Source organism: Vicia villosa, unplaced genomic scaffold (assembly GCF_029867415.1).
Source record: "Vicia villosa cultivar HV-30 ecotype Madison, WI unplaced genomic scaffold, Vvil1.0 ctg.001626F_1_1, whole genome shotgun sequence".
Classification (NCBI taxonomy): Eukaryota; Viridiplantae; Streptophyta; class Magnoliopsida; order Fabales; family Fabaceae; genus Vicia; species Vicia villosa.
Window position 1 is genome coordinate 178,875 of NW_026705677.1, and position 27,104 is coordinate 205,978.

General features: G+C 35.1%; 1 protein-coding gene across 1 annotated transcript; it reads right to left on the reverse strand.

Moving 5' to 3' along the window:
- Nucleotides 1–5,787: 5,787 nt before the first annotated feature.
- Nucleotides 5,788–9,403, reverse strand: LOC131636073 (putative F-box/FBD/LRR-repeat protein At4g13965). The gene is made up of 4 exons (XM_058906720.1): nt 9,333–9,403; nt 8,329–9,229; nt 8,007–8,173; nt 5,788–6,088 (listed from the first exon to the last, which is right to left on the reverse strand). The coding sequence occupies exons 2-3, from the start codon at nt 9,220–9,222 to the stop codon at nt 8,012–8,014; spliced, it is 1,056 nt and encodes a 351-aa protein (XP_058762703.1). The 5' UTR covers nt 9,223–9,229; nt 9,333–9,403; the 3' UTR covers nt 5,788–6,088; nt 8,007–8,011.
- Nucleotides 9,404–27,104: the final 17,701 nt, after the last annotated feature.

Sequence of the window (27,104 nt, forward strand, 5' to 3'; positions counted from 1 at the left end):
CTCCAACTTCTTCAGTGTAGAATGTTACTCTCCGGTTTGCAAGGTATTGAGCTTTTCCGCAAGCTGTGTAAACTGGAAGCTTTTACCTGAGAAAAGAAATCAATGAAAAGCGATGAATTTCATAGCCCTGATAATTTTATTGTCCATTGTAATACGGTGGGAGAACTGACTTTTTGAAATGTGCGGATAGCAAGAGTCGCCACCGACTTTTAATTTATCCAATTTGGAAAGGAAAAAAGAACAGGAAAGACCTTTTAAAAGACTTTGAGTTCGGGGGGTAGGTTATACAAAGGGAAGGTGTAAGCACCCTTTGTGTCCATGGTTATCCATGGTCTCTTAATTGCTTATCTCACTTTTTGTTTGGATTGTTTGAAAGAGTGTAGTGGGTGTTTAGAAAAGATTTGAATAAGGACTTTAGCTTGTAAATAAGCGTAGCCTTTTGGAAATTGTTTGAAAAGAGGTGTGAAAAGCATTTGAAAGTTTGATTTGAATGCGAGCAAGCAGTTAAGAGTACCTACCCTAAGTTTGTCTTCCTTGTTCTTTAAGTCTTTCGTTTGAAAGGGCTATCCATACCATAAGGACGGTAGGTAGTCTTTTCATTGGATGTATCGGGTCATCGAGGGTCATCGTTTGCCATAAGTCTATCCATAACATAAGAAAGGCAGGAAGTCTTAGGAAAGGATGGAATAGTCATTTGTAGGCAACCAGCAAAGATACCTTAGCATTCGAAGGGACTATCATCATTTAATCGAGGGACGAGATCATTTCATATCGTAGGCAACATCGAAGGGACCATGATCTTTAAATCGGAGGGACTATGACGATTTAAATCGGAGGGACATTTGCTAAGGTATCCCTACGCTCGAAGGGACTTGACTATTTAATCGAAGGCAACGGAAGAGAGGTTACCCTAAAGGTGTGTGTATGCAGCAATCACGTGAGTTAGATTCAGATATTTATCTTCCATTTAGGTGAACTAGATTCAATTGATCGTTGTCACTCCCTATTTTACTAACCACGCAGTTAATATCAGGCAGAAAAATAAAGTGCGGAAATGTAATTGTCCTACGCTATTACAGGGCTTCGGGATTAGAGGGATTACAATAAAAACCTATCGGGGAGATGCGGAAAATAAAAGGTCCTAATTATTATTACATAAAAAATTTAATACCTATACATAATTTCTAATATTTAAATAAAAAGCGGAAATTAAACACACATTCGACATTCATTGGAGTTTGAGATGAGAAGAGAATCGAGAAGAGTTCGAAATTATCGAAGAAAATCCGACTTTGAAAACCAAACCTAATTCTAATGATCCTTGATTAAATTTAATTGCTTAATAAAAAATAACTCCTAATTAATTAATTTAACCTAATTAAATTAATAAATAAAAATTAATTAATTTTATGTGTAAATTATCCTAATTAAACTAATTAATTAAGTAAAAAAGTTAGTCTTAAAATTAAAATTAATATCCTAAATATATATTTTTGTTTTGTTTTTAAGTAAAATAAAAAAGGTTAATTAAAAAGAAAAGAAAAAGCACTCATGAAAAAAAAATAATAATAAAAAACAAGCAAAACAAAAAGAAATAAATAAAAAAAATAGAAGGAGAACCAGTTTTGATCCAGTGTGACGCGGCCTGAGGGTGTATGGTAAGGAGTACTTCTTAGCCTTCAGATCTTGTCGTTGGAGAGATCCAATGGAGGAGGCGTGAGGGTCCACCATGGGTGTGCGTTGGCTGTTTGTATTGGATCTGCAAGTTATGAAAATCAAAGAAAAATTGTGAATTTCCTGGGTTCGAACCCAGGTTTGCAAGGTTATAGGTCTAGACTCTTTACAAGCTGCGCTGCACATGTTAGTCATCACTAATTTGAAATTAACATAATTAATATGGAAACAAATATTAAATGAAAATTTCAACAATCAGTCAAAGGTGGGGCCCCATGTGTGAACAAGAGCGAATAACATGAAGAGAGAGAGAGAGAGAGAGAGAGAGAGAGAGAGAGATTGAGACAATTGACTAGCGAATCAGCGTCTGGCACACGTGGTGTCCAAAAGTCCATGTTCCACGTCATCATCTTCTTCCCCAGCCCCTGCGGAAATTACTAAGTTTTTTCCTGCGGATTTTCCACGAAATCTCCATCATCCATGGCACGAACGGGAAACCTGCAAAATTGATCAGTACAACAAGTTCCAAGAACCCAGATCTACTAACTAATGTGCTACGAGTTCAATGGAGGCATTGGTTTGATCTGAAACCCGCTGCAACCATGAAAACGAGGGAGAGCTTCTCTTATGCCCTAGCCATGGTACTTTGTGAGTCCGGCTTCAAACCTTGCATGTGATGGTTCAAAACTCCTCTAAAGTATGCTATAAACTCAAATCGATGATTAGATTAAGTTAAAACAGTCATGTATACGTAAAACAAAAGGTAAGAAAAATGTATGAATGTGAGCATCATGCAGCCGTGGTTTTATGTGTTCAAAGGCATATGCTTTGACCCTTGCTTACCTTTTAATGTCTCTTGAGAACAAAGGAAGGATTAGTTTGAGCTTTTGGTAGCTGCAACCAAGAAAACGAAAAAAATAAAGTTTGTATGAATTTTGTGACTTGGAAGCCCTAGTCTCCTTGCTCTCCCTTTTTTTCCCTATTCTTTTGTGCCTGATCAGTATATATAACAGAAGCAATTAGGTCAATAATCTTCAAGCAAATCTCTTGTGATCATGGTGAAATATTTGATTGGAAATTTGTATACAAATCTTCCCAAAATTGGTTTCAATCTTGCTCATCTCTCTCCAATATCTCTTGCCATGAATTTGGATCAGAAATAAGATAATTGGATGATTAGATTTGATTGGAAAATAAAAGTCATGCATATCTTCTATATTTCTTACTATTTATTTAATTAAATTTGACTTTTAATGAATAAAAAATAAATAAAATAAATACAAGAAATAAGCTTGAATGGACTTAGGGGTCGTGGACCATGGTAGAAACAAGTTTCAAACATAAAAAGATGGACCCATTTGGAAGAAATTCAATTTTGCTCAATATTCATTTCATGCCTTTTCTCTAAAATTGGTCAACTTCATCAATGCATAACTCTCTCAATTTTTATCATATGAAGGTGTTCTAGGACTTTTTGGAAAGCGCAAGATGTCTTGTATAAGCCACTTTGGAACCTTTTTTGCATTTGAGGATTGTATCTTAAAGATATGGTTCCTGACAAAAAACAGCTTTTTGTGAGCTTCTAGAAGGACCTGTTATGTTTTGGCTCATATCTCTCAAATGAGGCATTTTTGGCCTTGTCTTTAGAGATACAAAGTTGTAGAGGATTCAATTTCCTTCAAAATAGGATTTGGTTGGGAAATTTCTGATGTTCCATGTGAAAGTTATGGCTGGTCAAAGTTCAGTTGACTTTTAATTCCAAAACCCTTATTTAGAAACTTGGACTTTTGTTGATTTATGAGCTTTCCTTGATGAATCACGATCAAACCTAGATCAAATGATGAATGTGACTTCAAAATATTGGTTTTGAAAAAAAATCAAGGGTTTTGACTGTGATTTGACCATAGTTGACTTTTAGGTCAAACTTGTCGACCGTTGACCATTTGAACTGTAGATTGAGCAATCTTATGAATCAGAGCTTGAAACTTGGCATGGGGATACTATGAGGCATATGAGAGGCCATGAAGTCCACTTGAAGTATCAGAAGTTGATTTTACTTAGAGAGAAGCAAAACCCTAGTTGTGGCTTGTCGCTTAGGAGACAGGTAAGTGTGCCCAAATCTTGTATAGTCTTGAGCAGTTGAAAGTTATGTAAGCAAAATATGATGGGCAAATTTTGGGGTATGACATCCATGTTTGATCCATTTTGGATGGTGGACGTAGCAAAATTGGGTTATCCAAAAGTTCCACTCCTAACGTGTTCTCCTCTCCCGTCTCTTTGCTGATTCTCGTTGTTATTGGCGTTGTTCACCTAATTCGCTAAATCCGCCATTTGTTTAGTCAAAGCAGATAGAGTCACGGTAAAAGCCGCAATATTTTCCTCAAGATGTGCTCTGATCTCCATTTGACCCGCCATGGTTGTCAAAATACAAGTAGAACGAGAGAAACCTACTTTGATGCCAACTGACACAGTCGGAAACTCTATAGAATAAGAAGCCCTAAACCTAGAATGAAAACCTAGGATTGTATGCGTAAAACCTGTCATATAAACTCTGAAATCCACCAGATAAAGAAACCTTGGAATTTATTATAATGAAAGATAATCCTCATGGTCACACCATAGGTCTTTAAATACAGAAAACACATAAATTTCAATGGGCCTTATGGGCCTTGATCAGTTCATTTTAATGCACAATCTTCTATGTTTGTACTTAAAAATTTGCATAATTTGTTTTGCTTATGTTTCAATTTTATTGTGTTTGCATATTCTAGTTTATTTTTGCCTTTATTTGATTTTCGTATTTTATTTGCAGCATTAGCAACTTTCAATAAAAAAAATCATAACTGGAACTTCGTGAATCGAATTGACGCATTCTAATATTCGAAGTGCATAATTCCCAATAATTTGTTGAAGTTTCTTACTTTAGAAATTAAGTTGTTTATGGTCGTTTTATGGGTCCGGTTTATGTTTCTGACTCAGTTTGAGTTAGTAGTGAAAATTTAATTTTGTTTATAAGGATTTGAGTTGCGCTATAGTAGTTTTTATCGAGTTTACTCTTCACGAAAATATTTAGAAGCTTTGTATGAATTCGAATGGAGAACTAATTTTCAAAGAATCAATCTACTGTACTCGAATTCTGCTTTAGGGTTCTTTTATAAATTTCATGTCAATCTGTTTTCCTTTGAATTCTTCCTATAATTTCAATTGATTGCTTAATTTGATTGTTATTATAGGATAGAGTTTTTAAAATCAATTGTTTGTATAATCTTGGACCAATTTCGCGTTAACGTAGCTTTTGCATTATCGCGTTCGATCAAGTTGCACTTACTTAATTTGCGACAATTTAAATCCGTTTGCTTAATCCCGAATTCAAAAACATACATCGTATAATTTTTATTGCGCTTGCCAGTGGTTATTGTAATCGAATAGGATCGGACCCGTTTAGGAAATTGAAATTTTATAGCAATCAATGATAAGTCGGAAGCCGATACAGTAGGTTGATTCGTTCCAACTTATTTATTAATCACTTAATTACACTATTGCTTATTTGAACAGTACCGAAATAACACCCTAAATCGATCTTAATTGTCGCTAAATTACCGTTTTACAAAATACTCCTTTTTTATCTGTGCGCGACAGCGAATCAGGCCTCTAATCCAAAACAAAATTAAATAAATAAAACAAAAATTGTTGAAATAATAAAATGTAGTTTTCGGGCCTGAAACGAATTCGAATGGTTTAAAAATTCCATAGGTCAATGCAAAGCATAAATATTACACACACAGCACGAAACAGATTCATGCACAACCATAAATACGGCAGGAGAATGCAATTATAGAGAAAGGCACACAGACCAAAAATGCATAAATCATAAACGACATTAAACCAATACCGCGAGTATGTAGTAAACCAGGAGCATTTAATCACGCAGCAGCGAAAAAGAGCATAAATCAGAAAAATCCTGCAACAACTTAAATGCTCAAGTGCAGAAAATGCAGATATAAAATTGAGCAGAATATATAGAAACAGAAATCAAAACACAACCAAGAAATTTAAAAACACGAACAAAAGAATTGATTAAGGACAGTTCAGTTCAATAAGGTCTATCATAAAATATGAATTAAGATTATTAAGTGAGAACCCTTGGAATTGTCTCTTTCAATGTTCAACATGAACAATCAACACACACAAGCCTTTCAATCATTCAAATTTCTGACAATATTAAACATCACAATGACTCCAGTAGTTTAAAGTTGTGTCCTTTGTGCAACATCAGACAAACAAGAGGCACGAAAGAGTAAAACAAAAATGTTAATCCATTAGTTTAAAGATCAATCATCATGCACAGTTGAAATCCATGGAGAAAACAAAAAGTAGAACATCAGTCATCATTTCACCAGCCTGCAGACCTTCACTACACAAGTCAAAATGAACAAAAGATCTCATAAGTACAACTATGATATAGGAAAAAGTTAATGACAGATGATTCATTTTGTACACAAATTTCATATCATGTGATTCAAGATATGCACGCATGTTCAATGAGCTAGAAGCTTTTTCACATGTTAAGGGCTAAAATTTATATAAATGTTGTGAAGCATCTACTAGCTATAAGCACACTTGAACATTTACACACACACACACACACACTTTCATGGAATATCAAAGAATTATTTCTATCTTCCGTTCGTTGTATACCCTTCATTGACCTCGACAACATGGTGAAGAACTGGACCCTGGGTGACAGTAAGAGTCGTGCTAAGAGCCTTCTCTCAAACAAAGTTTAAATCTAGCTCCTCATGCATAGTCCTGAAGTGCGGGACAAAACTGTTTCAAGTTGCATGCATTTTGATTCTCAAAATACAGAATAGGGTGTGGAGAAAGGAATTTATAACTAAGTGAGCAGAGACTACACCCAAATCATCAACAATGACAAACGGGTTGGAAAGTTTGAGTCAAGTCAAGAATGATATCTTGTTACACCCTTAGATCGATGAATCATTTTTCTAATCTTTCTAGCATTTCACGAAATGAATTAGTATCAAATCACTACTGAATTTTCTTTTTGTATAAAGTACTAGCAATTGGTTCCATAATTCAGGTTTGCAGTACTATGAGAAACAGAAACTTATGATTCAACTCTTTTCATTCTTAAAGGAACTACAAAAAATTAATATTAGTAGTGTGTATGTAGAATTCTAATGGCCTTGAATGGCTGGAAGTGACGTACTCTGATAGAGCTAGAGATGAGAACATTGGTGATGATGACCAAATAAGTCAAACTGGTAACCCAGCAGCTTTGTTGCCCAATTTGTGGATTCATGGAGACAATTGTCTGCTGTAAGAGTTGTTTCAGACTCTTTTGATTGGTACAAACCGTGAACTTCATCCCTAATAGGTAAGGGCGCCAATGGTGAATGGCTAGAGCAACTGCCATGAGCTCCTTCCCATAGGCTGATTTGTTCAAATTTCCCTTTCCTAATGCCTTAGTGAAAAAAGCAATAGGTCTTATCAATATTTCTCTCAGCCCATTCCCAGAGGTACTACTTTATATAATGAACTCTTCATGAAATCAAGGAGCACCAAAACTGGGGCTTAAAGGCTTGCTCTTCACAATCTCCCCACTTCAAATTGTTGCTTATGGTCAAATTGGTCCAAAGCCTAGTGCCATCTTCCCGTAACCCTTTAACATTCTTAGGAGCTGGCAACTGTATTACATTCACAGTCTTGGTGGGATCCATTCCTACCATATTTTCGGAAATGATATGCTCAAAGTACTTAAAACTAGTTCTGGAAAAAGTGAATTTCTATTTCTTAACCACTGAGGCCTTGCTGCTGCAGAATATCTAACACCCTTGCAACATGCTTGAGGTGATCCTCCCAACTTAGGTTTTACACTAGGATATCGCCAAAGAATACCAACATATACATCCTTACTAAAGATCTAAAAGTTTTGTTCGTCAAAGCTTGAAAATTCCAAAACATAAAATAAAAACCACCGCGAACTGAGCCTAAGATTTTGTGAATTCTTCTATTGTTAGCCTTCAATATTGACTTCAAAAAATAATTCAATCATTTCCATATAGCATCCAATTAAGAAGTAATCCAATCTTTTCTATATAGCATCCACTTAAGCTGTGGCTAGATAAAACCACGTTACTTTATGTTAGTAGACATGTACAATTTGTTACTTTAAGTCAGAATTTTATAATTTATGCACTGCAAGTAAAACCATAGACATACTGGAAAACAAAAAACACCGAAGGATGGAAGCAAAAACAAAATTACTAAACCAAAAGTTATCTCTTAAAAATGTTGAAAGCACGTCTAACCTTAATCAATCTATGATTTCAACCTTTGTTGAGAGAGAGTTTTGAAGTAAAAATTCCACTACTAGATCGGGTATGGATGAAGATTGCTTCTTTTTTACTTTAAGCGTCTTCAAGTTACACAAGGACGAGAGATGAACCTTGAATAAGTCAGGAACTAAAGAAAGAACCTAAACAAACAAGGTGAATTAGTATGAGTTTAATACAAATCATATCTTTTACAAAATTTATAAATACAATAGAAAAGTAAGCATATTAATGAACAACTTGTTGTTAAGAGTGAAAACTGAAAATAAAATCTCAAACCAAACATGCCATAAAATACCTGAAGAGTCGGTGAAGAAACCGTCATTGACTTAACATTAACGAGCGCAATCAGCCAGTTGAGTAGAAACAACGAGTACTCCGCAGAATTTGACATCAAACTTAGATCAATGTCTATGTGTTCAATAGAAGACAAATTGCTTTTGCTCCCATAGAGTTTGTGAAAAGGAGAACCAATAAAAGTAAAAATACCAAGATTTGGAGTACATAACTCGATTTCACCACAATCATCGGGAGGATAATCACGGGTGACTATAGTTAAACGGACAAGTGAGGTACTCAATATGCAGAGGTTTTGTACTTCACATTTATCAATGATCAAAGTATTCAACTTGTGTAATGCCGAAAAAGGCTCAGCACGGCCATCATCGCCAACACGAAAGGCGAATGCGTGCAGACACAGTTCAGTTAATGACGGCAAATTCAGAGAATTAGGAAATAATGTTCTCATAGCATAAATTTTAGGGTGTACAACAGCAAGTCTAAGAGATGTCAAAGTGCGACACGAAAATAAGCTCGGAGGAAAATGTTGAATCTCACATTTGACATAGATGTATAACTGCTGGACATTATGCGAAATACCGTAATTTATGACCCTTTTGAGTAGGTGAGGTTCGATCAAACCATGACGGTGAAAACTGAGAGTGTGTAGTGCAGTTGAGGCGTCTCGAAGAGACAAAATGTGAGTTACAAATTTGGTGAAATCCTTGAGATGCCTAAAGATTAAGGAATTTAACTTAAGAGTTGGAATGCGCTTCCAGAGAGAGTTCCATCTCGGGGACAGTATGGAAGTTTGAACGGCATGTTTGGAGGGTAAAAAGGAGAGAACGTGAAGGAGTAAGCAATCCGGTAAATCGCTTAATCTGTCTAGGTTTTCATCCCTTTCTCTCTTCATTGTGCTACTACGAGAAAATGGGAAACAAAAGAAACAAAAATTTGGAAGTGTTATTAGGCAAATAGGAGATTTTTATTTGGAAATGAAATTGATTAAAGAAATGATAATACCTGTGATGAATGGTGAAATGGGACTTCAGAGAACGTAACCGTGAGAGATAACTTTTGCCGCTGCTTTTCACCGTGAGAGAGCGCTAATGGGATTTTCAATGTTTCTTTGTGTTGGCGGCAAGAAGTAGTAGTAATTTTCAACTTTTTTTTTAATTAATTTACTTTTAGCGTTTGTTGGAAAGTTATCACATTATGGGTGTTTTAATTTCCTATGAAATTATATTTTCAAGAATAAAAAAAACATTGGAAATTCAACTTGTTTCAAGTTTTAAAAAAGAGTTAAAAGGTAGTGCACTGACAGTGTAAAATAATTTTACACTGTCATCCAATAGAAAATCATAAATGTGTCATGTCATTAAGTTTTTTTAAAATAAAAAAATTGGTTTAATTGGATACATGGATGGTGATTGGTTGACAGTGTAAAAATATTTTACACTGTCAGTGCATCACCCCTTTTCTCTTTAAAAAATTGTTACTGTCTTGTAAAAAAAAAATTGTTACTGTATATTTTTATTTTCAAGAATGTTGTTTATTTTTCTTATGTTATCCATAATTATTTCTATCTTAAAGATTCAAAATTCAAAATTCCTATGAGAATAAAGTATGATTAATTATAATAAAGTACGGAGTATGATTAACTATAAGTTTCTGATACTATTCACATTTAATTTTAATTTTAATTTGATTTATAATTTTAAAATAAAATTAAATTTTTAAACATTTCATAATTTACTTTTTAGCCAAATAAATTATCCAACTTCTCATATATATGAATTATTTTTTCTCATCATATTCAGTCATCCGTGCATTTGCACGGTTTCACACTGGTGGTCGAGTGATTACACCAATAAAATAAAACCATTTATCTAAAGTTCAATCACACAAAGATAAATAAAAAAAACTTAACATTTCACACGAAAAAATAAACAACATTACGCGACCCGTACGAACGCACGGATTCTTTATTAGTTATCCTATAACATAATAAAACAATATGAGTATTTTGACAAGTTCGCCAAGTGTCAACATATTATACTACATGCTATTTCTAATTATTAATATATTAAATAATGTTTCTACTAATATCTACCTTTATCAATTTTTATTTTTTATTGTTATTTATTTTTAAAATACATTAATTATGATATATTGTGACCACACAATTTTCTTTGCATTTTATATTTGAACTATTCATTTCTCTCTTGGCTCAATTATCTACTTTTCTATTTTTAATACAACAAAATAGATTACCACCAAATTTTAATACAACAAAATAGATTACCACCAAATTTACATCACTAACCAAGTTTAATCTCCTTACATGCCTTAATTTATGGGTAATCATGTAATTATCCCATGATTATTTTTTATAATTTTTAATTATTTAATTTTTTAGAATTATCTTAATATTTTATTTAGGCGTCATTAATATTGTGGCGGACAGGCGGTTAATCTCATTTTTCTAGACTAAATCCAATAATTGATTATGTTTTCAATAAGTCTCATTAACATATTGAATTCAAATTCATTTTAATACTTTTAATATTTTAATTTTTAATATAATAAAATAGATTACCACCAAATTTACATCACTAACCAAGTTTAATCTCCTTACATGCCTTAATTTATGGGTAATCCTGTAATTATTCCATGATTATTTTTTATAATTTTTAATTATTTAAATTTTTATAATTATTTTAATATTTTATTTAGGCGTCATTTATATTGTGGCGGTTAATCTCATTCTTCTAGACTAAATCCAATAATTGATTATGTTTTCAATACGTCTCATTGACATATTGAATTCAAATTCATTTGAATACTTTTAATATTTTAATCATTTCATGTATCATAATTATTATACTTATTATACTGACGACTATATTTTAATACCTATAGCAACTTTACTAAATTTACCATGTTCCCAATAAAATAATGTTAATTTCTTCATATGACTAAAAAAAGAAGCAAATCTTAATGTCAAATGAGGGCATGAACGAGAAGGAAACGCAATTACAATATGTTACATTGTAAACTACTCATACCACCTCATTCCTCCTTCATTAGCAACCCCTCCATAATCACTCTCCATAATTACCTCCAAGACTACATAATAACACAGTATCAAAAAAAATATATACAAACAACAAATTTGAAATAAAATCACAGAGGAGATAAATCCAAAATGCGAAGAGGAATAAAGTTGTGCTTTTTTTCAAAACCGCAAAATGCCGGCGCATCCTCCTTCTTTGGCTAGATCAGGCAACTGCCGCTGTGAACCAAAAACGCCGGTTGCCACAAAAATGCAACATAAACACATCTGCCACTGCCATAAAAAATGCATACGCAACAACCACTGTAGTACTTTTCCGTCCCTGTCCCTGTTGTCAAACTCGCCAAAAAATCACAACCTCTATACTCGACCATCTTTGCGCTTTCTTTGATTGCCAGATCCATTATCGGTAGCTTTTCATTTTCCTTTCCACAACTATCCTTTTTGATTGTTTCAGATTTAAAAAGTGAAAGTCTGGATTTGTGTAGTATTTTTATTTGTTTTAATGGTTAAGTGTAGTATTTTTATTTGTTTTAATGGTTAAATAGAGGTAAAAGATTTACTTTGATTTGTTGAGTGCGGTTACTGTATTTTTTTTAGTAAGAAAGGAACGAAGATTTGATTTGTTTTTTTTTTTAATAATGAAAGAAAGAAATGAATCTTGGTCTTGCTGAGAGAGATGTGAACGTTGGTGTTCTTTTTCCTATGTCACAATATTTTTATTATTCTTTTATTGTATTTTTTTAAAGCATGATATTAATGGTACTTTAACTGTCTATAAGAATTTGATCATTATAACTAATCATATCATTAAATCTATAAAATATTAAATCAATTAAAGACCAATTATTACTAAACGTATCAATTTACTTTTATTTTTATTTAAAGATAATTAAAATTTTGAGACTAATTAAACAATCTAAAGTGTTAATTATACACTGATCGATTAAATTCAGTTACCTATGCATTGATTAATTCAGTTATATAAATTAACAATATTTTAGATTTAATTAATAACATTTTTGAAATTATACATATTGGTCTTCCTTAATCAATTTTCATCTTCTTTTTTAATTTTTATTTTAATATTTATATTTAATTAATTGTAATAAATGTACTATTAATGTACTTTATTTTTCCGTAATTTTAGTTTTATTATAAATTGTAAAAATTTTGTATTATTTTTAATAATAAAATGAAATAACCTTTAATATTAAAGATTCTACTTTGATTTTATAATTTAGAATTAAAAAATATTTTATAATAAATTAAAAATAAACAATTGAAAAATTCAAATACTATAATGCAAAAAAAAAAACATACTCGAGTAAAAATAAAAAAAAAATGAAACATTTAAAAAATTTTATGATTTTATTTTAATGAGAAATTATATTTTATTTCTATCGTTATATATAATAAAAAATAAAATATAATTAAATGGTAATCATGAAAAAAATTGATGGATAGGAAAAATTTATGTACCTAGAACAGTTAAATTGGAAACAGGAAAAAGTCAACTATTGATGCAACTATTTTTATAAACGGTAATAAATTATAAATATTTTTATAAATAGACACACGAGTTAATTGTGTTTTTATAATTCATATTGTGTTTTTTTTATTTGATTGAGTTTAATTGTTTAAGAAAGAAAGTGTATCGTATAATTAGAGTACATACATATTTATTATGAATTTCATAGCCCAGATGATTTTATTGTCCATGTTTGATCCATTTTAGATGGTGGACGTAGCAAAATTGGGTTATCCAAAAGTTCCACTCCTAACGTGTTCTCCTCTCCAGTCTCTTTGTTGATTCTCGTTGTTGTTGGCGATGTTCACCTAATTTGCTAAATCCGCCATATGTTTAGTCAAAACAGATAGAGTCGCGTTAAAAGCCGTAATATTTTCCTTAAGATGTGCTCTGATCTCCAGTTGACCCGCCATGGTTGTCAAAATATAAGTAGAACGGGAGAAACCTGCTCTAATGCCAACTGACACAGTCGAGAACTCTAAAGAATAAGAAGCGCTAAACCTAGAATTAAAACCTAGGATTGTAAGCGCAAAACCTGTCATATAAGCTTTGCAATCCATCAGATAAAGAAAACTTAGAATTTATTATACTGAAAGATAATCCTCATGGTCACACCAAAGGTCTTTAAATACAAAAAACAAAGAAATTTCTAATGGGCCTTATGAATCTTGATCAGTTTCTTTTAATGCACAATCTTTTATGTTTGTATTTAGGAATTTCTATAATTTGTTTTGCTTATTTTTCAATTTTATCGTGTTTTCATATTCTAGTTTATTTTTGCCTTTATTTGATTTTCGTATTTTATTTTCAGCATTAGCAACTTTTAATAAAAAAATCATAACTGGAGCTTCGTGAATCGGATTAACGCATTCTAATATTCGTCGAAAAGCTGAGAGAAAAAGATACAACTTTCATGTTTGAGTCAAAATATGATTCGGAGTGCATAACTCCCAATAATTCGTTGAAGTTTCTAACTATAGAAATTAAGTTGTTTTTGATCGTTTTATGGGTCTGGTTTATGTTTCCGACTTGGTTTGAGTTAGTAGTTAAAACCTTATTTTGTTTATAAGGATATGAGTTGCGCTACAGTGGTTTTTTTATCGAGTTTACTATTCACGGAAATATTTAGAAGCTTTGTAAGAATTTGAATGGCAAACTAATTTCCAAAGAATCAATCTACTGTACTCGGATTCCGCTTTGACGTTCTTTTATAAATTTCTTGTCAATCTGTTTTCCTTTGAACTCTTCCTATATTTTCACTTGACAGCTTAATTTAATTGTTGCTATAGGATAGAGTTTTTAAAATCAATTGTTTGTATGATCTTGGACCAATTTTGCATTAATGTAGGTTTTGCATTATCGCGTTCGATCAAGTTGCGCTTACTTAATTTGCAACCGTTTAAATCCGTTTTCTTAATCCCGAATTCAAGAACATACATTGTATAAATGAAGGATAGAAAAACACTTAGAAAGGGGGGTTTGAATAAGTGTGACTTTAAAAACTTGTAAGATAAAAACAATGAACACAATTATTTTTATCCTGGTTCGTTGTTAATGAAACTACTCCAGTCCACCCCCTTAGAGTGATTTACCTCAACTGAGGATTTAATCCACTAATCCAACTGATTATAATGGTTATCCACTTAGAAAACTTCTAAGTCTTCTAGATTATACAAATCACAACTTGATCACTCTAGGAAATCACCACTTAGAAAACTTCTAAGTCTTCTAGAGTCTACTGATCACAACTTGATCACTCTAGGAACCTTTTACAAACAATGTAAAATAATGTTTACAAGAGTAAGATTGCTTCTTATAAAGCTATAATCACAACAATGATATTTCTCTTAAGTTCTAAGCTTAACACTCACTAAATATTACAAGAGTTTGCGAGGTTGAAGATGAAGTTCGTGAGCTTTGAATTTGACAGCGTTTTGGTATATTGCGCAAGTATTCTCTATGTTGCTTCTGATCAGAACTTCTATATATAGGCGTTGAGAGAAGATGACCATTGGGTTGCATTTAATGCTTTGCGTGAATAGTACAACGCTGCATTTAATATTTCACACTTTTCTCAACTACCTCAAGCCATGCTTTTGCTGCTTTTACTGACTTTGCCTTTTGTAGCTTCTAACATTCCTTTTATCAGTCAGAGATTAGACTTAATAGCCTGTCATCTTGTACTTGCTTCTGAACTCAAATTTGTAGATAACAACGTTTGAATATCAGAGTCAATCAGCTTGGAGCAGAGCATCTTCTTGTCTTCTGACTTTGAAGAGCTTGAGCGTGATACCATTCAGAACTTCAGTGCTTCTGCTTCTGACTTCATGTTCTTCTGATGCTTCATAGTTCATCTTCTGATTCTGCTTGACCATCTTCTGATGTCTTGCCAGAGCATGTTCTGATGTAGCCATCCAGAACCTTCTGAGTCAGTGCTTCTGAGCGCTGATTTGTGCATACTCTTTATGTATTTCCTGAAATGGAAAATGCAAATGAATACAGACACAAATAAGTTAATGACGGCAAATTCAGAGAATTAGGAAATAATGTCCTCATACCATAAATTTTAGGGTGTACAACAGCAAGTCTAAGATATGTCAAAGTGTGACACGAAAATAAACGAGGAGGACAATGTTGAATCTCACATTTGACGAAGATGTATAACTGCCGGACATTATGCGAAATACCGTAATTTATGACCATTTTGAGTAGGTGAGGCTCGATCAAACCACGACGGTGAAAACGGAGAGTGTGTATTGAGGTTGAGTCGTCTCGAAGAGACAAAATGTGAGTTACAAATTTGGTGAAATCCTTGAGATGCCTAAAGATTAAGGAATTTAATTTAAGAGTTGGAATGCGCTTCCAGAGAGAGTTCCATCTCGGGGAAAATATGGAAGTTTTAACGGCATGTTTGGAGGGTAAAAAGGAGAGAACGTGAAGGAGTAAGCAATCCGGTAAATCGCTTAATCTGTCTAGGTTTTCATCCCTTTCTCTCTTCATTGTGTTGCTACAAGAAAATGGAAAACAAAAAGAAACAAGAATCTGGAAGTGTTATTAGTATTAGGCAAGTTGATGATTTTTTTATTTAGAGATGAAATTGATTAGAGAAATGAGAATACCTATGATGAACAATGATGATCGCCGGCTGCTGTTCACGTCAGAGAGTGCAAATGGGATTTTCAATGTTTCTTAGTTATGGCGGCAAGAAGTACTAGTAATAGTAATTTTCAATACTTTATATTTTTTTAAATTAATTTACTTTTACGGTTTATTGGAAAGTTATCACATTATGGGTGTCTTTATTTCGAAGATATGGATTTATATTTTAGAGAATAAAATCTTGGAAATTCAACTTGTTTCAAGTTTTAAAAAATTATTGCTATGTATTTTGATTTTGATTTTTTAAGAATGTTGTTTTCTCATGATTTTTTCCATAATTATTGTTATGTTATCCATAATTATTCCTATCTTAAATAATGGGAATTCAAAATTTTAAACCGTCCAATGTTATTTTTTATTTATTAATTTTTATCCGTGTATTTTTTTTTGGTTATATGGAGGGCCAAGGCCCAGGAAAAAAAGAAACTAAACAAAAACTATTCTAGGATGAGGGACACCCTTTCTATCATTATCAAAAGTCTTCACCAATTAGTGAGGCATGCGTTGAAATCTCGTGTAGCCACCCTTTAACTCCTTCCCATGCTTAGCTAGCAAATTAGTACAACCATTAACCTCTCTATACATATGCACCACTTCCACCTTCTCTAATCTATTCAATAATTTGAGAACTTGCATAATCAAATTACTACCCGCCAAATTGTTCATAGCTTTATTGATTATATTCACTACCTCTTGAGAGTCTGATTCAAGGATGATACACCTGTACCCACATTCCACTCCCAATCTCAACCCTTCATACATTCCCTAAATTCTGCTAGAAGCGCGCTACTACGACCCACCCATTTGGCAAAACCACCACACCAACTTCCGGAGCTGTCGCGAATAATCCCCCCACACCCCGCATAAACCTGTGGACTGCTAGCACCATCCATATTTATTGTAACAAACTCACTCTACGGGCAATTCCTGTAACACCCTTTTAAACCCTGCGGCAAATTAAATAAGTTTATTCAGAGTACATGAAATAAGGGTGCCACAATTCAAAATAAATTAAAAACATCGTTCAGTCATGTCATGCATTCACTGAGGCAATTCTCATTAATTAAAACAATTCATGTAAACACAGCGGAATTAAATCAAACAGATTAAGTTTAACATCTTTCAAACTAATCCTTCAAACATCAAAACATAACTAGAGTTATAAAACATAAACTCTAAACATCGCGTCCCCAGTGTTACAACTATCAGAGAATGACACCTGACGCTAACCAAACAACTGACTCATGAGCTAATCCTCACCGAGTCGAACAGCCGCTATGCTCAATCTGAAAATGACAACATGTAAGGGTGAGTCTTCATCATAATTAACAAATGTTATAAGATTATAAGGCAATAACACATCATAGCTGCATCGTTCACCCAATTGTTTCATAAACAAACATTCAGACAAGTTTCATCATCACAACAATCAACCAACACGCCATTAATAATTATAACATTGGAATACATCCAATCATGTTATAAAGTATGCATATGTATGAACTGACACTATACATGTGGTACCAACATGATCAAATGGGAATAACCCATGACCGATCCAACATCATCAAGATACGGCCCTGCCAGCACAGATTCCACACAATGGGAATCATGCCCTTTACTGATCCAACACATCATCATGGATACAGCATCATCAATGAATATGAATGAATGCAACATACATGAACATACTTATACCATCGTCAAGTCTAATGAGTAACATCATCACATACTCATTTCATCATAATCATCATCATCACCAAGCATTTATATATTTATATGCATCATTCAATCACAATCACATCATTAATCATCACATATATTATTTAATAAGGTTCGTTTAGCTCGAAACGGCACACGAAACGGACCAACGGTTCAAAAGTTATGAACTTTTCAAAATGATTCATTTTTCAAAAACCTTCAGCCGTAACGGGTTACGGAAAAAGCGTAACGGGTTACGAAGAACAATTTTCCAAAACAGTTTCAGCAGTAACGGGTTACAAAAAAAGCGTAACGGGTTACGAAGAACAAATTTCAAAACACAGTTTCAGTCGTAACCGGTTACGAACAACACCGTAACCGGTTACGAACTCGTAACCAGCCCAAAAACCCCATTTTCCCGACCGTAACCGGTTACAAGCCCGACCGTAACCGGTTATATCACCTGTAACAGCAAAAAAAAGCACTTTTGACAGCAGCTTATTTCCATCCAACACAACCCAAATCGAATCATTTCGACCATGCACGAAAAACAGAATCAATTCACAATTATTCCATGTCATTTCATGCCTCAACAACACGTTCAAACACAATCAAACATCACAAACAAACATTTACACATACTTTATCAATTTGAAACACAACATCATCCAAATTGACTCAAATCCCTAACTCTATCATATGACTCAATCGATACGAATTATACCTCTATTATATGCTATCAACCCCTAACCCGATAATAGTTGATAATCAGACAAGTCCCCCCTTACCTTAGCCAAATTCTTGAATGGGTCTTCTTCCTCTTTGATTCTCTTTCACGTTCTTCAGCTCCTCTTCTCACAACTTCTTGTTTTCACGTTCTAATTCTTTCTCCTTTTGTTTTCCTTATTTTATGAAAAACATAAAATTAGAAATGGGCTCCTTCACACTTACACCCCCACATTACTAATTCCACCATAAGGTCCAACAACTCAACATTTTATATTTCTTTCCACATAATCCCCAAAAAATGCTAATTCAAATTAATTAATTTAAAAATTTAATTAAACTAATTAAATAAGAAATTTTGGGATGTTACAACTCTCCCCCACTAAAAGAGTTTTCATCCTCGAAAACATACCTCAAGCAAAGAGTTCCGGATATGAATCTTTCATCTGGTTTTCCAACTCCCAAGTGACATTCCCATCAGCCGGTCCTCCCCAAGCTACCCTGACCAAAGCTATTTCCTTGCCATGCAACTGTTTCAGTTTCCGATCTTCAATCCTCACAGGTAAAGTTTCAACGGTCAAGTTATCTTTCACCTGTACATCATCTACCTGAATCACATGGGATGGATCCGCAACGTACTTCCTCAACTGAGATACATGAAATACGTCATGTAAATTTGCAAGCATCGGCGGCAAAGCAATACGATAAGCTACTTCTCCCACTTTTTCAGAAATCTAAAATGGTCCAATAAAGCGCGGAGTTAACTTCTTTGACTTCAAAACTCGACCAATACCCGTCATAGGAGTAACCCTCATAAACACATGATCTCCCTCTTGAAACTCAAGTGTTTTCCTCCTCTTGTCATGATAACTCTTTTGAAGACTCTGAGAAGCTTTCATCTTCTCTTGAATCATCTTAATCTTCTCTGTAGTCTGTTGTACAATTTCTGGTCCAATCACAGCACTCTCACCAGATTCATACCAACATAAAGGCGTCCTACACCTCCGACCATACAAAGCTTCAAACGAAGCCATACCAATACTCGAATGAAAACTGTTGTTGTAGGTAAACTCAATCAAAGGCAGATAACTATCCCAAGCACCTCCTTTTTCCAGCACACAAGCACGCAACAAATCTTCCAATGATTGAATCGTCCTCTCAGTCTGTCCATCCGTCTGTGGATGATAGGCAGAGCTCAATCTCAGCTTAGTACCCAAAGCCCTCTGCAGACCTTCCCAGAACTTCGACGTAAATCTTGGATCTCTGTCAGACACGATACTTGAAGGAATACCATGTAAGCTAACTATTTTCTCAATGTATAACTGAGCCAATTTCTCCATCGAATAATCCATCCTCACTGGTATGAAATGTGCAGACTTCGTCGACCTGTCCACAACAACCCAAATAGCTTCATAATTCTTAATAGTTCTCGGCAATCCAGAAACAAAATCCATTGATATGCTATCCCACTTCCACTCAGGAATAAACATCGGTTGCATAAATCCAGATGGCTTCTGATGTTCAACCTTTGACTTCTGACACGTCAAACAAGAGAATACAAATTCAGCAATTTCTTTCTTCATTCCAGGCCACTAAAACAACTTTTTCAAATCATGGTACATCTTGGTAGCACCAGGGTGAATACTTAATCCACTACGGTGTCCTTCTTCTAGAATCCTCTTCTGGAGTTCAGCAATATCAGGAACACAAACTCGGTCACCAAATCTCAGTATACCATTCTTGTCAACTCTGAATCCACCGCCTTTACCTTGGTTAATCAAAGTCAACTTATCGATTAACTCAACATCAGCTTTCTGACCCTCTCTGATCTCTTCAAGAATACCGCTAGTCAGCTTCAGCATACCCAATTTAACACTAGTAGGAGTACCTTCGCATACCAAACTCAAATCTCTGAATTGTTCAATTAAATCCAATTCTCTAACCATTAACATAGACATATGCAACGTCTTCCTACTCAATGCATCGGCAACTACGTTTGCCTTACCAGGATGGTAATTCAAACCAAAATCATAGTCCTTCAGGAATTCTAACCACCTCCTCTGTCTCATATTCAGCTCTTTCTGGTCAAAGAGATACTTCAGACTCTTATGGCCACTGAACACCTCGAACCTCAAACCGTACAAATAATGTCGCCACAACTTCAGAACAAAAACCACAGCTGCCAGTTCTAAATCATGAGTCGGATAATTCCTTTCATGCACTTTGAGTTGTCTCGACGCATACGCGACTACTTGTTGATTCTGCATCAGTACACCACCTAAACCCATAAACGAAGCATCGCAATAAACAACAAAGGATTCTGTCGGATTCGGCAAAATCAAGATAGGAGCACTCGTCAGTCTCTTCTTCAACTCTTGGAATCCTTCTTCGCATTTTGCATCCCAAATAAAAGCCTGACCCTTCCTGGTCAATTTAGTTAATGGTAATGCTAACTTTGAAAAGCCTTCTATAAACTTTCTGTAGTAACCTGCAAGACCAAGACAACTACGAATTTCCGACACTGATTTCGGAGCTTCCCACTGAGATACCGCTTCTATCTTCGTAGGATCAACGGAAATACCATTCTTAGAAATCACATGTCCAAGAAAACTAACCTCATTCAACCAAAATTCACACTTTGACAATTTGGCGAAAAGTTTCTTCTCTTTCAATAATTCTAACACAGTTTTAAGATGTTCCGCATGCTCTTCTTTGTTCTTGGAGTATACCAAAATATCGTCTATAAATACTACCACAAACTTATCAAGATAAGGATGGAAAATCCTATTCATATACTCCATAAAAACACCAGTTGCATTTGTAACTCCAAATGGCATCACCGAGTATTCGTAATGCCTATACCTTGTTCTAAACGCCGTCTTCTGAATGTCGTCTTCCTTCACTCGAATTTGGTGATATCCAGACCTCAGATCAATTTTACTAAATACACAAGCTCCAACCAGCTGATCCATCAAGTCATCAATCCTCGGCAATGGATACCGATTCTTGATAGTAACCTTGTTTAACTGTCGGTAATCTACACATAGTCTCATAGAACCCTCTTTCTTCTTTACCAACAATACCGGTGCACCCCACGGAGAAACACTCGGACGAATGAATTTCTTCTCAAGCAACTCTTCTAGTTGCTTCTTCAATTCGGCCAACTCTGATGGTGACATACGATATGGTGCCATCGACACTGGACTAGTTCTCGGAATCAATTCAATAGTAAACTCTACTTCTCTTTCCGGTGGTAAGTCATTCACATCTTCAGGGAAAACTTCCGGAAATTCACATACTACAGGCAATTCAGTACATACTACCTTCTCTTTCAGGTCCATCATTGCGAACAACATAAGCACCGTCGCACCGTCCTCAATGGATTCTTTCACTTGTCTAGCTGTCATGTCCAGATCATCAGCATTAACAGCTTCGGGGAAAACTACCGTCTTCGTAAAACAGTTGATATGAACACGGTTGAATTCCAACCAGTTCATTCCCAGGATGACATCGAGTTGTTTCAATGGAAGACACACTAAGTCCATTCCAAATTCTCTACCAAAAACATCAACAGGACAATTCAAACAAGCAGATGAAGTAGTTACTAATCCCGACGCAGGAGTATCAATAACCATGCTTCCATTTATTTCAGATATTTCTAAATTCAGCCTTTTAGCGCAATCCAAGGAAATAAAAGAATGAGTTGCTCCAGTATCTATAATTGCAACTAAAGGTGTGCCATGAATGAAACACGTACCTTTAATTATTCTATCCTCTGGAGTAGTCTCTGACCCAGACAAGGCAAAAACCTTTCCTCCCGCTTGGTTCTTCTTCGGTTTAGGACACTGTGGGCTAATGTGACCTTCTTCAGCACAATTGTAACAAGTCGCAATCTTCTTCTTGCAATCAGCAGCAACATGACCCACTTCCTCACACTTGAAACACTTTTTCTGATTCAGCTTACACTCATTCCTACGGTGTCCATCCTCGCCACAGTTGTAGCATCTGACAAAAGCACTGGAGTCTCCCCCACTAGGCTTCTTCCAACCACCAGTCTTTGGATTACCTCTACCATACGGTTTTCCTTTTTCCATAGGCTTCTTACCCTTTCTGTCAACTAACTCGCGAGAGTGAGATGACTTCAGCTTAAGGTTATCTTCCTCAAAGATCCTGCTACAGTCCACCAAATCAACAAATCTCTGAATCCTCTAATACCTGATTCCTTGCTTAATCTCATCACGGAGGCCGTTCTCAAATTTGATGCACTTTGAGAATTCACTAGCTTCATCGTTGTTGTAGTGAACGTAGTACTTCGCCAACTCAACGAACTTCGAAGCATATTCTGGCACTGTCATATTACCTTGAACCAGCTCCAGAAATTCAATTTCCTTTCAGCCTCGTACGTCCTCAGGGAAGTACCTTCTCAAAAATTCTCTCTTGAACACAGCCCACGAAATACCCACATCATCAGCCTCCAGTTCAGCTCTGGTCTCCATCCACCAGTCATCAGCTTCTTCGGACAACATATGCGTACCATACCTTACTTTCAGATTTTCAGCACAATCAATGACCCTAAAAATCCGTTCGATCTCTTTCAGCCACTTCTGAGCACCTTCAGGATCATGCGTACCCTTGAACAACGGGGGATTGTTCCTCTGAAAATTCCCTAGTTGCCTATCAGCACCAATCCCTGCTCCTCCGGCATTTCCTCCCAGCACACCAGCAATCATGCCCAGAGCCTCAGCGATAGAATCATCGTTTCTTCCTCATCTCCCAGCCATTGCTCTGCTTAAATCACAAACAAGTTAATCAGAACAAAAGTATCGACAAGTTAGCTAGTACTAGTCGCATACACATGAAAGACTGACACTAAGACTCTGGTCACAACGACCGACTATGCTCTGATACCACTATTGTAACACCCTTCTAAACCCCGCGGAAAATTAAATAAGTTTATTTAGAGTACATGAAATAAGGGTGCCACAGTTCAAAATAAATTAAAAACATCGTTCAGTCAAATCATGCATTCACTGAGGCAATTCTCATTAATTAAAACAATTCATGTAAACACAGCGGAATTAAATCAAACAGATTAAGTTTAACATCTTTCAAACTAATCCTTCAAACATCAAAACATAACTAGAGTTATAAAACATAAACTCTAAACATCCCGTCCCCAGTGTTACAACTATCAGAGCATGACACCTGACGCTAACCAAACAACTGACTCATGAGCTAATCCTCACTGAGTCGAACAGCCGCTATGCTCAATCTGAAAATGACAATATGTAAGGGTGAGTCTTCATCATAATTAACAAATGTTATAAGGTTATAAGGCAATAACACATCATAGCTGCATCGTTCACCCAATTGATTCATAAACAAACATTCAGACAAGTTTCATCATCACAACAATTAATCAACACGCCATTAATAATTATAACACTGGAATACATCCAATCATGTTATAAAGTATGCATATGTATGAACTGACACTATGCATGTGGTACCAACATCATCAAATGGGAATAACCCATGACCGATCCAACATCATCAAGATACGACCCTGCCAGCACAGATTCCACACAATGGGAATCATGCCCTTTACTGATCCAACACATCATCATGGATACAACATCATCAATGAATATGAATGAATGCAACATACATGAACATACTTATACCATCGTCAAGTCTAATGAGTAACATCATCACATACTTATTTCATCATAATCATCATCATCACCAAGCATGTTTACATATATATGCATCATTCAATCACAATAACATCATTAATCATCACATAGATTATTTAATAAGGTTCGTTTAGCTCGAAACGGCACACGAAACGGACCAACGGTTCAAAAGTTATGAACTTTTCAAAATGATTCATTTTTCAAAAACCTTCAGCCGTAACGGGTTACGGAAAAAGCGTAACGGGTTAAGAAGAACAATTTTCCAAAATAGTTTCAGCCGTAACGGGTTACGAAAAAAGCGTAACGGGTTACGAAGAACAAATTTCAAAACACAGTTTCAGCCGTAACCGGTTACGAACAACACCGTAACCGGTTACGAACTCGTAACCGGTTACGAAAACCCCATTTTCACGACCGTAACCGGTTACATCACCTGTAACAGCAAAAAAAAAGCACTTTTGACAGCAGCTTATTTCCATCCAATACAACCCAAATCGAATCATTTCGACCAAAACAGAATCAATTCACAATTATTCCATGTCATTTCATGCCTCAACAACACATTCAAACACAATCAAACATCACAAACAAGCATTTACACATACTTTATCAATTTGAAACACAACATCATCCAAATTGATTCAAATCCCTAACTCTATCTTATGACTCAATCGATACGAATTATACCTCTATTCTATGCTATCAACCCCTAACCCGATAATAGTTGATAATCAGACAAGTCCCCCTTACCTTAGCCAAATTCTTGAATGGGTCTTCTTCCTCTTTGATTCTCTTTCACGTTCTTCAGCTCCTCTTCTTACAACTTCTTGTTTTCACGTTCTAATTCTTTCTCATCTTGTTTTCCTTATTTTATGAAAAACATAAAATTAGAAATGAGCTCCTTCACACTTACACCCCCACATTACTAATTCCACCATAAGGCCCAACAACTCAACATTTTATATTTCTTTCCACATAATCCCAATAAAATGCTAATTCAAATTAATTAATTTAAAAATTTAATTAAACTAATTAAATAAGAAATTTTGGGATGTTACAATTCCAATGAATAAATGTTCCAATCCTCTGTCTCTCCATAATTCTGGCATGCATGTTATAATTGTCATTATACTCCTTTACATTTGTGGCAATGGAAAATTGAATACTAGCAGGTCGCTGAAAGTTGGAATTATGAGTCTCTTTATCACGCCAATCCCACACTAAATGACAACCAGTTGCCCAATACACACACCACTCCTCCTTCCCCTTAATAGATGCATTAATGTTAAGAAAAATCCATTCCTGCAAATCCATATTGAAGAACTTCTGAGCAATGTTAGCCGAAATCCTATTCATCCAAGCCGCATTAGCGAAGTTGCAATCTCTCAAGGCATGCAGCGCATTTTCATTTGTGCAACCACACAGACGACAACTCGATGTCCCAATGCCAAACTTACCCAATCTTTCTCCGGTTAGAAGCCTATCATGCTTTAACATCCACATGAAACACTTCACTCTCTCCTGAACTTTAAGCTCCCAAATGCGCCTCCAGCTTTTGTTATCGATTGAATCATTTCCGTCCATCACGTAACTGGGGGTGGCAAAACGGGCAAGGCCCACCGGGTCGGCCTGTTTGACCCGCCATTTTGGACGGGCTGGGCTGAGGTTTTCAGCTCGGTATCTTAAGTTGGCCCGCCCCGCCTAACCCGCTTAAACAACCGGGCCGATGTGGGGCGGGGCGGGTTTTGCCCGCGGGCTTTTTGTTAAAAAAAATATTTTTTATTTACAATTAAAGTAACTTTAACTATAAAAACAACACTCTTCTCTTAGAATTTTATTGATTGAATTGTATTCTAAATTACTATACATACAAATTGAATTATAATTATAACGTTCTTTCTATAACTTTCTAATACATGTGTTGATTGGAAAAGCATGAAATAAAAGAACAGTTGTATAACATGCATAATTATTAAGTTGTTAATACATTAGCTCACATGTTTTCTTTAGAAATAGATGTTGATTTTAAGAAAAAGAGGGATTTGATGAGTCTATAAGGGTGACAAATTTTGGATTTAACTATTAAGGAATCACTTAATATAAAAGTTTATATGAAGTAATTAGTGAGAAAGTTAGGTGTTGATATTGTATTTGTTTTATTTTTTGAACTATTTGGACTTAAGATATGTTGAAGTTCTATTGTGCGTTTTTTAAAAAAAAAAATTATCGACCTTTTTGGTTATAATTATTTTTTTTAAAATTATGTGGTAAATCAAATTGTAAAATATAAAAATAAATAAAATTAGCGGGCCGGCCCGCCAACCCGCCAACTCGTTAGTAAACGGGGCGGGCATGACTTTTGAGCTCGGACACCTAAGTAGGCCCGCCCCGCCCCACCCCGCTTTTGGACGGGCTTAAATGGGGTGGGCCTAAACGGGGCGGGCTGCCCGCTTTGCCACCCCTACACGTAACTATACATACTACGAATGGTAAAGGTCTCATCATCCTCTGTCGCAACCAGACGCCTATCCATTATGCCATTAGCAACATGCGGATAAATAGCAGCAATCCAGATTTTTAACTCCTGCGGAAACCAGTCAATCCCAATTCCAATCTCCATTCTCACTCACCAGGTCACAGATTCTAGCATCACTCAGCTCTTGCGGAATGTTCACCATGTAATTCATAATACTCATGCCTCTCTCTATCAAAAAGTCCTTCCAAGCATGAATACTTTGGCCATCACCAATGTTCCAAATACTTGTTTCCATTAACGTAGGACTCATATTCACAGTGGCTTTCCACAGCTTTGAATCCGAGCTCTTTGCATCCAAACTGCTGCTATTCATGTCAACTTTATACTTACCTATTAAAACTTTACACCAAAGGTCATCAGCTCCATTCAC

Bases quoted from the DNA above. Each gene is read 5' to 3' on its own strand.
- LOC131636073 (XM_058906720.1), bottom strand. From the start codon at position 9,222: ATGAAGAGAGAAAGGGATGAAAACCTAGACAGATTAAGCGATTTACCG. The intron at 8,174-8,328 runs GTATTTTATGGC...TTGTTTGTTTAG, and splicing joins TTTCTTCACCGACTCTTCAG to GTTCTTTCTTTAGTTCCTGA.